The following is an 11,970-nucleotide window of genomic DNA, read 5'->3' as shown; positions in this document are numbered from 1 at the left end:
CTGAAATATTTTAATACAAAGAGAGATCATCTCTCTTTGTCTTCTATAAATATGAAAAGAAATATTTGTCTTCTCTGAGAGTAGTCCTTGAGTCATTGTCAATAGTGAAAATTAAACACAATACAAAGGCCATATCTGCTGTCCTCACCATTAGTCTTTGTCTCATATCTTTAGTGACTCTGATATTTCCGAATGAAGAGGGGCACATACATCCAAATATTTTTAGTGAAAAACCCAAGTTATTTCTTTGGAAAGTTGTCTATAATATATTTATTACAGACATTTCCCTTTGGTTTATTGTTGTTTGTGTATGGCTGTCATATGCTCCCCCAAAATTGCATTTTCATATGACTTTATACTATTTGGTAAAGATGATTCATTAATTATATAAATGTGATTACTTTTATGTCTTTGCAAAGTTTCCTTATAAATATATTAAGCTAACTCTCTTTGACAGATCATATATCCCATTTTTGATGTAGAATATTGTCAACTACTGCTTCTGTATAGCACACAAGAATTAGGTGATCCTTAGAGATAATGAATCTCATGACTTTAAAATTCATTGTGGTTCCAGCCCCACGCATAGCTGTATAGATACTAAATATTCAAAGATAACTTACTGAAGCTTGTTCACAGAACTAAGCTTTCGCCTGATATCTCTCCCTCCCCCATGGCCCCCCCAAAAAATGTCTGGAAGCATTATCCCAAATGGTCTCCAGGATTTAAATAACAATATTTTTAAAACATTTAACACCACAAAAGGGAATTTGTTGGCATGACACGAACAATACGGTTACTCCAGATGCTGTATTCAAACTGTATGGGCCCATTGAAAAAATAGATATAACCTAAAAGGAAAAGACCAAAAAGAAAATTTCAGAGTTTGAAAATAATGTTTTACTCTAGCTACTTTTAAAAGCCCAATCTGTTAGCTTCACTTTTTTTTAACATTCCAGTGTTTATCTTTATAAATACCACTAATGTTTTAATATATTGCTTATAATTTAAAGAAGGGGAAAGGTATAAATGTCTCCAGCTCTCTTAAACTGTCACCTCGAATTAATTGCTGTATTGGCAGGAGTTCCAGTTTTGATGGTTGAATTATTGATATTGGTTATTTTTTGTAAGTTACAGATAACATCTCTTTCCATAATTCAAGCAAAAAATCATTATATAGCTATGATTATTGGTCTTCATATATAAATTACTCCCCACTCCACCCCTGATTTGAACTATACTTTTTGCATCTTAATATCTTTAAATTTAAGGTAGTGTTTAAGATTTGGCATCTTTTATTCATAGAATTAGCAGTCATTAAGTAAAATTCTCATTTATTCTAAGCATATTATATTTTGTTTGCTGTCTGTGTCAGTAGTCACACAAGAATAAGTAATCCCTTAACTGTCAGACATTTATCAGCACATCTAAGTTCTGTTTAAAATTCCTTTATAAGGAAATTATTTCAAGGGGTTACAGAAGCCCTCCATTAAGGTCAGTTCAATGGAACTAATTACCATTTTTCTCGAAGACAGCATCTACTTTATCACCAATTCCTGGGAAGTCCTCTTCTATTAGTCTGGGGTAGTCTTTATGCATCATATGGTTAGTTTCATCATAGCTATTTAATAAGAAAAAGAAACTCTTGAGTAGGTCATAGGTAAATTACTTTAGAAATAGTACAATGGATATAATGGCAGCTTTCAAAATTGACAAAAGTTTCAAATTTTTAAGTCCATTTGAAACAACCAGTAGCTTTTTAAAATTAGGAATTATAATACTGAGTATACAGTGGGTACCTGGTGAGGTATTTTGACTTGCCTAAAGACCATCTTTGTAAAGACAATTATAAGCTCATTTCCATTTCAAAATTTGTATAGCTGCTATAAAAGTATATTATTAGGAAAGTGTTCTTAGAGTGAAATATATGTTTATGCATTGAACGATTATCTGTTGAGCTCCCACTATGTGTAAGACAACTTGCTAAGTGCAGTAACGGATGCCAAACTATTTAAGGTTCAATTTCTGCACTAAAAAGTTATAGAGGCATACAGTGGAAATAAAACTAGGAAGGGGAGCACAGCTTTCCCCTCTCATAACTTTATATTCCATACTCTTCTTCCCCTGCACATACTCACACCCTAGCCAACCAAACACACTCTGAAATTAACCTAAGAGAACAGCCTCCTGGGATGTAATATTCTTACTGTTACTGATGAAAGTCTTTTATATTTTTGAGGTATGTTTCAATAGATAAAAAGTAAGAACCACTGCACTATCAAGAACGCTAAGACATATACACACAAAACGGCAACATTAGGCAATAGGGGCTAAACATCATGAGAGAGTAAACATGAGATGTCATGGGAGTTACATGAGAAGGGAGATAATTTTGAATGGGGTGATCAAGAAAGACTTTCAAGTTAACTTTAAACAATGGATGGAATTTCAAAAGACAGAGATGTAGGGAAAGACCTCTAGCAAAGAAAATTGCATAAGGGAAGGTTGTGGGGAGATAAAAGCACAGTGCATTTGAGATATGTTAAGCAATCCATTTTGACTGAGCAATAGACCTCATATAAGGTAAAGGGACTGGAACACTAGTGCAGGTAGGACCTGGCAGTAATTTTTATAGTGGTAAGTGTCATTATCAGAAATAAAGAAGCCAAAACGTAAAGATGATATGTAAGAGTGTGTATGTGTTTGTAAACATGCATGCATGAGTGTATATATATGTATATATAATGAGTGTATATATATATATATATGTGTGTGTGTGTGTGTGTGTGTGTATAGAGGGAGTAAAGTTACCATTTAAAATATTTCAACTATTGTGTACCTATGAGATAATCATCCCTGAATATAGACATGGATTTGGGCTCATAAATATTGCCAATGTCAAAGCTGCCTTGAGCTCTACATGTGTTTTCAATATTCCTTTTCTACTTGTTCTTCAAAAGGAGCTGGCTTCACAAACTACAAGCCTAGCAGCTTCCTGGCCAACCTCTCCGATGAATCAACAGACTAGAAATTGTGGCCTTCTCTTGCTCAGTCTTTTCCTGTACCTATTCTTGTGTCCTCTCTGGCCACAGAAGATGGAGCTCCATGTAAATTAAGAGAGGATGACAAGAAAGAGAATCCAGGAGAAAGATTACAAGGAATTAAGATGTCAAAATAAGAGAGAGAGTTTTGCCATGGTTGTAGTACAACAAATGCCTAAGAAAGAGAAGAGTGGCCCAGAAAGGGGAAGAATTATATGTGTATTTTCAAGAGGGCTTGAGACTTTTAAATACCTGTGTTAAGAGCTACCTGCTGGAGCTGGCATGGAAGGGAATGAATGACGGGTATGACATTTACAATACTTCATGAGATAATTTTAAGTAGCAAGGGATTTTCGAGACTCACTTTTCCTCTATGATATAAGATGATGGGTCAGTAAATATGGCTGCCATACCTCCAGACTTGGTTTCCTGAGAAGAAGAGTGTCTTCTCTGTATCCTCAAAGTGAACGGCCGCACTTATCTTTTTAACCTCTTTTGGAAATCCCAGGTCGGATATTTTTCTGGGATAACCTTCCAGAATATCATAACCATTAAGAGCCCAAAATTTTCTGCCTAGAATAAGTAAAAGAATTGTTTTATTATTCAAGGGAATCTATTAAAACTCACATATGTAGATTTTAACAAAGAAAGACTCATTTTACACATTTAGAAATAAATTAGTCAGTGTTTGTGGTCACCATGTTTATGAAACACAGAAATATGCACATTCTTCAAACAAACAAAAAAGAGGATTTAAAATGCCAGTTTCCTAACTGTAAGTATAGCCCACCAAATATCATGATTAGTTTGACAATTTGATACCTCTGAATATTAAGTTTGGAACTGGGTGAAAAATACATTAAGATTTCTGTATGAATAAGCAGCACAGTAGGAATAGGAAATTAACTTGAAAACTCAAATTTCATACCAGTAGAAAATTATTTTCTTCTCTAAAAAGTGACTTCATTATAGCTTTACTATAATAGTCAAACAATAGAAACAATGTCAGTAAAATGCTATGTAGCCATTATAAATTATGATCACGAAGCTGGAATAACAATTTGGGAACCTATGTCAAGTAGAATATTAAAATGTATATACATTATGAATATAAATATTTAAAATATGTATTTCATATGGTGAAAGACTAGAAAATAAAGTGATAAAATAAAATAAGTTGACTTTTCAGAAGGGGGAATTATGGATAATTATTTTCAATTTTTAAAAATGTTCATTGTTATTACATTTGCTTAGTAAATAATTTTTAAGAGGAAATAAGAGAAAAAACTGACATGATTGGTGTGAAATAAAGAGTGGATATGATAAGTAATAATGTAGACTTTTTACTTGTCAAATTTGGGGACACTTGGTAGAAAGGTTTCAGGTGCTTTCTGGTTCCCATTTTGTTATACTTGATTCTTAATTTAGGTGTATTTTTGACAACAATCATTTTATTAAGTCTCTGGTAACATGAAGTTCATCACTGCCTGCTCTGGACATGTGGGAGGTTTCACTGGTGGAAAGATTACCTCTAAAGATGAAGATAAGGTCATGGGAAGGGTGCTCATATGCAGCATCAATACGGTTGGGAAGTTCTGGCCAAAAGGATTTTGTTAAAAACAGCTCTGCGTCAACCTGCTGAGGATGCAGACGCCAGAAGAATCTAACACAAAAGTAAAAATGCAGAGTTTGCCATCATTTTTTCAAGTGCAATATGTCTATCCTGCTAGCCACCTTTCTCCATATCAATACAGGTAAGTTAGGCACAACCACTCCCTAGCTCCCATGAGGGTGAAAGATTTCCACTTCCCTTAAGTGCCAGTTAAACAAGCTGTTGCTATCTTAACTCTATCCTAAATTATTGAAGTCTAAAATCTCACAGAGCCTTTGTGAAGTCTCCAAGTCATTTGTGGGCTGGGACCATGCTTTGTTCAATTTTGCATATCTTTTAAGTGGCAAGCAAATGTGCCAGGCACTGTGTTGGGCTCTGGAAAGAAAACATGAGTGACACAAACTATGCTCCCAAGATCTCATGGCCTGGGGAAAGTGATATATGAGAAAATACTGGAGCACAATGAAATTAGAGCTATAGTAGAGAAGGTAGGAATGCTATAGGATCACAGATGAGGGAACAATTAATTCATTGAATAGATGAACAAATGAACAAATAAGGATATTAAAACAATATCAAAATTAAAAATTAGTATTTCATTTTTTGTCACCTATAGATTTAGGTTGTACAGTGCTTCCTCTCTTAAATTCCAACATATGTTACCAGAACCAAAGTTTTTCCATATCAAAAGGAATTCATGTGGAATTATGAGTAACAGCTTACTAACATGGTAATTGATTTCAATAACTGCATTTTAAAATAAATAAATTGTATTTCTATATTTACTTTGTAAATATGTCTTTATAGGAAAAACTACAACCAAAGATGTAAAAGGAAGCTATACAATGCCAAGACTATCCATTGAAAAGTAAAACATTTATCCATCAGTTATTTACTTCCTCTCATATATGTAAATAAACTACCCAAAGTTCTATTATTTTCACTAACTTCACCTTTCTTTGGAAGTTTGACCACATGTTTTGGCAATTTGAAGACATGGCCTCACAAATGTTTGTTACATGAAGGTTTTATAAAATAATACGAAGAGTACCTGTCTTTAAAGATCACTGTTTCTCCTCGGAGACTGGTAATGGCATCAAGGGATAAGGAAGGATCACATTTGTCTGGCGTTTTGGGATGTTTAGGGTTGGGGTCTTCATCTCCTGGACCTGCAGTCATGAAATGAGTGAAGGAAGTTACTGAGGATGACCTGATTCTGCCAATGGAGAGCAGAAAGGGCAGTAAGTCCTGCCACTACTACATAATACTCCAAAGAACCTGTAATCCTACTTCCTTCCTCCATGGTTATCAAGTTCTTGCCTATGGGACTTCTCCTTCTGTTTTCATCTTCCAAGACTCTTGAGAATCATCTCAGCTACAAATTTAGCTTTCTTGAGGTTGGTGATAGAAATGGGGTGGTGGGGGGGTGGAGAAAAGACTTTGAGGAAACTTTCCCCATGCTTTGCACAACCTATTGACAGACTTCGCTTGAGAAACACATTCCTCTCAAAGCCATTTCTGGCAGCATGTTTTCTCTATGGCAGCCCTCATTTGGGCTCTTTCTCTTGCCTATTTTATCAGCTGTCAACATCAGCTCATGTCGCTTTACCAGTTGACCACATCATAGCTGCATCTCAGTGAAAAGCTAAGTCTTCAGCCATTCTGGTATGACCGGCCACATGTTGGGAACTGTTCCACCAGCTCACATGAGTGCAGAAGAGGTGCAGTAAATAAAATAATTCTAAACTTATTTTTCTCTAAATAGGTCCTATTAGTTCTATCATTAAGTTCCTCAGTCAAGATATTGTAGAAATAGTAAAAATTGCAAAATTCTTGCCTGTGCCTACACTAGCTGCTGTAGTAGATTTAAATCCAGAAGGGAAAATAATAGGTTGAGGTGGCCTGAGCTAGTTTTCTGAGCTCTGTGTTCTAAAAGTGTTTACACTGATGACTGTGTACTGTGGTTTTACTTCTATTTATGGTAGGTACTTTTGCTTGTTTGGGTTGAAGTTTAATTATTTTGTAAATATTATTGAAAATTTGGAAGAAAAAAAGAATAGATTCTTACAAATGGTCACTGTAGATGTTGGTTAAAAACTAACACAGGCCACTTGAATGGATTCTACTGTGGCAAACAGGAGTAGTTGAAAGAATACCCAGATTTTGTAAAAGCTGGTTAAAATCTCACTTTCTCCCTGTATAAGCTGGGTGAAAGCTATCCCAAAAGCTGTGTTACTATCCAGCTGTGTTTCACCCAGCTGTGCTGCTATCGATACACTATTTAAACTCTACAAGCTTAGTTTCTTCATTGGTTAAATGGTGAATAAAATATTTCTTTCTGATGTCAGAGGTATTGTGAGGATATCAAATGTACCTTACAATGTATAAAATACAAACATGAGGAGTTACATTCTGCAAAACTTTGGAGAATGGAATATTTTCTACTTGAGCAGGTAGTTTGATTTGGAAAGAAAACATGAGCGTGTTTCTCCAGGTTTTAATAACAAAACCAGGACAGCAATATTGGTAATGGTAAATTCACTAATAATTTGAAAATAAATGTATATATCTCTTCTGCTGTTAAACTGATAAATTAATAGTTACCATAGAGAGACTGGATCCCTTGTACATCATCATCAGGAAGTATAAAGTGGTTTTTGCCAGTGTAGGTATATATGGGAAACATGAGTGCCCCTGGGTCCTTGGAGTGGTCAAGACCTAAGGAATGGCCAAACTCATGGGCAGCAACAAGAAACAAGTTGTAACCTGTAAGAAAACAAAGAAACTGAGAAAAAAAGTCCTCCAATGACCAATTCACAGAATAAATATTATTTTGTTTATTATTATTATGTCACCATGTCTCTTTCTTGGCTATTTAACTCACTTTTTAAAGTTAATATTCATTGTCTTAAAGGAAGATTTAAAACATTGATTTAATCATTATAAATAATTTGGTGTTCTCTTCGATTATAGCTGCCTACACAGAGTACCAACACATTGATTAGTAATCAAAAACGATTTATTGTGAAGACACTAGTAATCCTGATTTGCTCTTTGTTTTCTCATGTCAGGTGAGGAAAGTAGACAGTGATGACTTTAACTGGAAACTCATGGGAAAAAATATAGGATGATACATATCTACAGTACTGCCTAGAACATCATCTAAACCGGAGGCAGCATCCAAAGGTATAATGACCAAGCATAGAGGATGCATTAAATAGGATCTCCGAGAATCTACTTGGGAGCAAATTCCAACCAAATGATCCTTTCCAGAATATCTCTAGACTCTAGAATTTAAAGAAACAGAAACTCTGGACATGATTGGCCAACTTTCCTCTATTCTCGAAGACTACTATGTCACTGTATTTACACTATTTCCTCTAGTCACTCTTTCCACCAATTATTGAGCCTCCTAATACTGGTAATTTAAATTGAAAAAAAATAATAAAATATCAAAAGAACACATGAAAGCTGGAGTCAGTGGTTTCAATTTGACCTTGAATACCCTTTGCTCTCATAGCCTATGCATGAAGAAAATGTATAACAAACTTAGTGAATTGTGCAGACCATAAGAGTGATCAAAGTTCATGATAATCTGAATGACAAGTAATTCTTCATTGAAATAACTAGCAGTGGGTATCATTCTTGGCCTTCAGCTGAAAAATTAATCCTGACTTATGGATGTTTTCATTCATTTCACTTAAATTTTTCAAACCCAGAATTTATGCAGGAACCAAAAACTGAAGCTTATTGTGACTATGTCTTAACAATACTACGTGTTGTTCTTTCTTCCTAAAATCATTCCTACCTGCTAAATATTCAGACCTTAAATATATAAATTCTCACCTTCCCTTCCAAAGACAGCTTGGAGATGTATGCATTGAGACATTGACTATTCAAGACCCAGTTTTACTTCTTGGAAAAATAATTCTTTTTATTTAAATGAATAATAAAAAGTAGCTGTTTTTGAAGACTACCCTTTAATTGTCACAACTAAGAGTCCATATAGCTCCAAAATTAAGTCCTAGTTGTGATAATCCTGCTTTTCTGCCTAAATTAATATTCCCAATCCTTTTGAGCCTTGAAGACTCAACTACTGACTGAATTCACTCAACACTCAGTTTCATTTTGCTCTTGTAAATATAATTTAATCTGTTTTGTCTCATGCTTTCTCAAGTAAGGCACTATATTGATTTGTTAAAGTGGTATTTGTAAAATCAGTGATACAGACAAGTCTAAAACAAGTAACATATAATAGAGAACAGAAATTTGACTGGACTTGTGCCATTAATATTTCTACAAGGGAAAAAACTATTCCAACTCACATCCAACTCATTTACGATCTACATAATTAGCCCTAATAGTTTTTAGATTTATATTTGCAATAAACTGTACTTCTTCAACATGTCAAAGGTAATCCGCAATAACAGCACCTTCGTTGACAGAAAGCATTCTGATCCTGTTTCAAAGTTAGCTAGTACCCCTCGAGCCACTAGACTTAGTAGATTTTGCTCATTTTTAATGTTTCATATTGGCTTATACAAATGTCACTTGTAGAGACTAATAAGTAGAAGATTATCATACTTGTTAACTTGGAAAATAGAATCAAATACCAAATATAATTTACAGTATGCTTAAACTTCTTCTTAATGGGTTAATGATCTAATCTAATCTGATAATCATGAATTATATCTTTATAAGAAATACTACCTTTGGAACTACTTGTCCAGGTTTCATCATCATCGAAATGGGCATCTCCTCCATAATTTGGTCCAGGAGGAAAAGCGTGAGCCAATAGACCAGAAGGTCCATCAAATGGGTAGAAGTCACCATGCTCTATACACAAAAACAAGAGTTAAGACTCTAATTATATGAAGTAGTGCCTAGCACAGGTGCTTAAAAAATTTTTGTTGAATTCTGTAAAAATTAATGAATAACTGAAAGAAGGAAGAAAAGAATGGAGCCAATTAAGGAGCAGAATATAAAAATTCTGCATCATTACCTTTAGTTCCAAAAGAGATCATGATATCTGCAGTGCCATTTTGAATTCTGGTAAAATTCAGAGGTGTCACATCAGACCAAACTTTGAAGGCTTTTTTGAATGCCTTTTCAACTTCTGAATGAGTCAAATCAGGGGTATAATTCACAATTCTATTCAACAGAGAAAGTTTCCATCAAATTTTCGGAAGGTGAAAGCTATTTTAGAATATATTTTCTTGGAATACTGCTTTTCTACTCAAAATGCAATGGCTTCTCTAAAAGTTCTACTAAAGGTCCATTGTTTCCAAGAACTTATTAATTATGATGTCATACAAAGACTATAAAATGAAGAATTCAATCAGATATTTGAGTATCTCCAAAGATTTGACCATTTGACATCTTAAAGTATTTAGATTTTTAATATAACTTATACTGCATGCTAAAAGTTCTGTATCACTGTAGCCTAAACAAATGAAATAGTTCTGTAAAGTTCATAGAGAATGAAACTCTCCATTTTTAGCACTGTTATAATAAATATGCCTGATTACTGCATCTCTGCAAATTTCCTTGAAACTACTTTTACTTCTATTTTGATTTCATATCTGAAAGAAATAAATTGAGATTTGCAATGAGAAATAATGCTGGGTTAATGTAACCATAATAGATGCTATGAGATATTCTCATCAACAGTATTAAAGTTATTCCTGGACATACTTAACTTCCAGTTTAATATCTAAGGCCTACGTAAAATAATGGGACCACACGTGTTCTGTCACCTGTAGCTTGTGCTGAAAATTAGACATCTGATACTAAAAAATATAACAAATATTAAAGAAAGATAGTCTATGATTTACCTGTAGGTTAAGTTCATTTTGGACCATTTGAGAGTTCGAGGAAAAACATTGTATTCACCCACATCAGGGACCCCACATCTTGGTTTTTTCATGATATCTAAAGTGTTATCATCAAGTCTGCCAGTCACCTCTAAGCCGAAAAAAGTCTGCATTTCTCTAAGCCTGTCAACCACAGAGCTTGCTGCCGTCTTCTTCAGGATTCCAGCAGGATTCAGAGGATAGTAGTATGATTTCAGGTAATTCTAGGAAAGAGACCACAATGATCCTCTTTTAAAAGAAAAGGACATTTATGAGATGTATCACACCATTGGGGTTGGCAAAATACTCTACCTCTGCAAACTGGAAGTCTTCCTCGGACAAATCGTCAGAATCTTCATCATTGGGAAGAGGCAGAGACCAACAGTGAGTCCAACTCAAGAAGAGGAAGGCAGCCAGGACACCTGGGTACATCTTGAGTGGTTGTGCCTGGAGGCTGCTGCTTTTCCACGGACAAGTACCTTTACTTTTATAGGCCTATGATGGTGAGTCATCATTTATGGACAAGTTTCAACTTCCTAGTCAGTTAAAGGTAAACATGCTTACATGGGGACTTTTTTCCTCCCAAGAAGTGTGGTTTCTGGTAGAATTTGAGGGAAATATAAAATGAGGCCTTCTCTCATTTCAGCAGGGTCTCAAAAACCATCTGGCAAAATAACGGCCTCAGCATATTTATGGCTATTGTGGGAAGAGTAAAATTTTCACTTCACTTGGCAAAAATGTTTTCCTCTTTGTGGGAAAGTAGCTTATTCTACTTTTTCAGATAAGAATATCAAGATGGTACACCTACTTCCATAAGAAGAAATGTAGTCTTGTTTCCAGAATGTTTATAACCTGGTGAGTTTTAAACTTCATTTTCTCCAGAGAACCTAAGAGGGAAATATTATATATACCTGAAGGCCACAGAAATGGACCAGAACCAAGCTTGGAGACTCATCACAGGACTGAGTGCTGCAGCTGGAATTTAAAAGCACTGGTGTGACCTCTCAACAAATATGGAGCCCTGCATGAATTCCCTACAGATTCAGGCAGAGGTAGAAGAATGTATTCAAATACAGTATATTGGAATACAGTATAATGGCTAATACATATTGAGGGATTACTGCATGCTAGACTTAAAAGGTATTATCTCATTTAATCCTTACAACAGTCTTGTAAAGTAGGTATTGTAGGAAGGCTTGTTTTTCACTTTACGTATGAATAATCTAAGACACAGAGAAGTTAAATATTTGTTTAAGGTGATATGGTTAATAAATGCTACTACCAGCATTTGAATCCAGGCCAGTAGTCTTCATGTTTTTGACCACCATGGAATATGACCTCTACTCCATCCATTCTCAGATATTTTCTCAAAAACAGAGCTGCTTGTTTCCCACACCTCTGGGAGTGCTCAGGAAAAATAAGACGCTATGGCCATTTTCAAGTTTCTTGATTTTCACTTTTAACT

The 11,970-nt window shown here is 34.8% G+C and overlaps 1 protein-coding gene across 1 annotated transcript; it reads right to left on the bottom strand.

Annotated features, from left to right (window-relative positions):
* Positions 1-652: 652 nt before the first annotated feature.
* On the bottom strand, positions 653-10,937 carry MMP13 (matrix metallopeptidase 13). The gene is made up of 10 exons (XM_032640466.1): positions 10,818-10,937; positions 10,488-10,729; positions 9,656-9,804; positions 9,364-9,489; positions 7,258-7,419; positions 5,705-5,822; positions 4,571-4,704; positions 3,455-3,614; positions 1,518-1,621; positions 653-851 (listed from the first exon to the last, which is right to left on the bottom strand). The coding sequence occupies exons 1-10, from the start codon at positions 10,935-10,937 to the stop codon at positions 751-753; spliced, it is 1,416 nt and encodes a 471-aa protein (XP_032496357.1). The 3' UTR covers positions 653-750.
* Positions 10,938-11,970: the final 1,033 nt, after the last annotated feature.

Source organism: Phocoena sinus, chromosome 8 (genome assembly GCF_008692025.1).
Source record: "Phocoena sinus isolate mPhoSin1 chromosome 8, mPhoSin1.pri, whole genome shotgun sequence".
Classification (NCBI taxonomy): domain Eukaryota; kingdom Metazoa; phylum Chordata; class Mammalia; order Artiodactyla; family Phocoenidae; genus Phocoena; species Phocoena sinus.
Note: the sequence above shows the minus strand (reverse complement) of the source record. Positions and strands in the feature narration are given on the sequence as shown.

Bases quoted from the DNA above. Each gene is read 5' to 3' on its own strand.
- MMP13 (XM_032640466.1), bottom strand. From the start codon at position 10,937: ATGTACCCAGGTGTCCTGGCTGCCTTCCTCTTCTTGAGTTGGACTCAC. The intron at 9,805-10,487 runs GTAAATCATAGA...TCTGTTGAATAG, and splicing joins AAAATGAACTTAACCTACAG to AATTGTGAATTATACCCCTG. The intron at 3,615-4,570 runs GTAATCTTTCCA...TACTTATTCTAG, and splicing joins CCTTATCTTCATCTTTAGAG to GCAGAAAATTTTGGGCTCTT.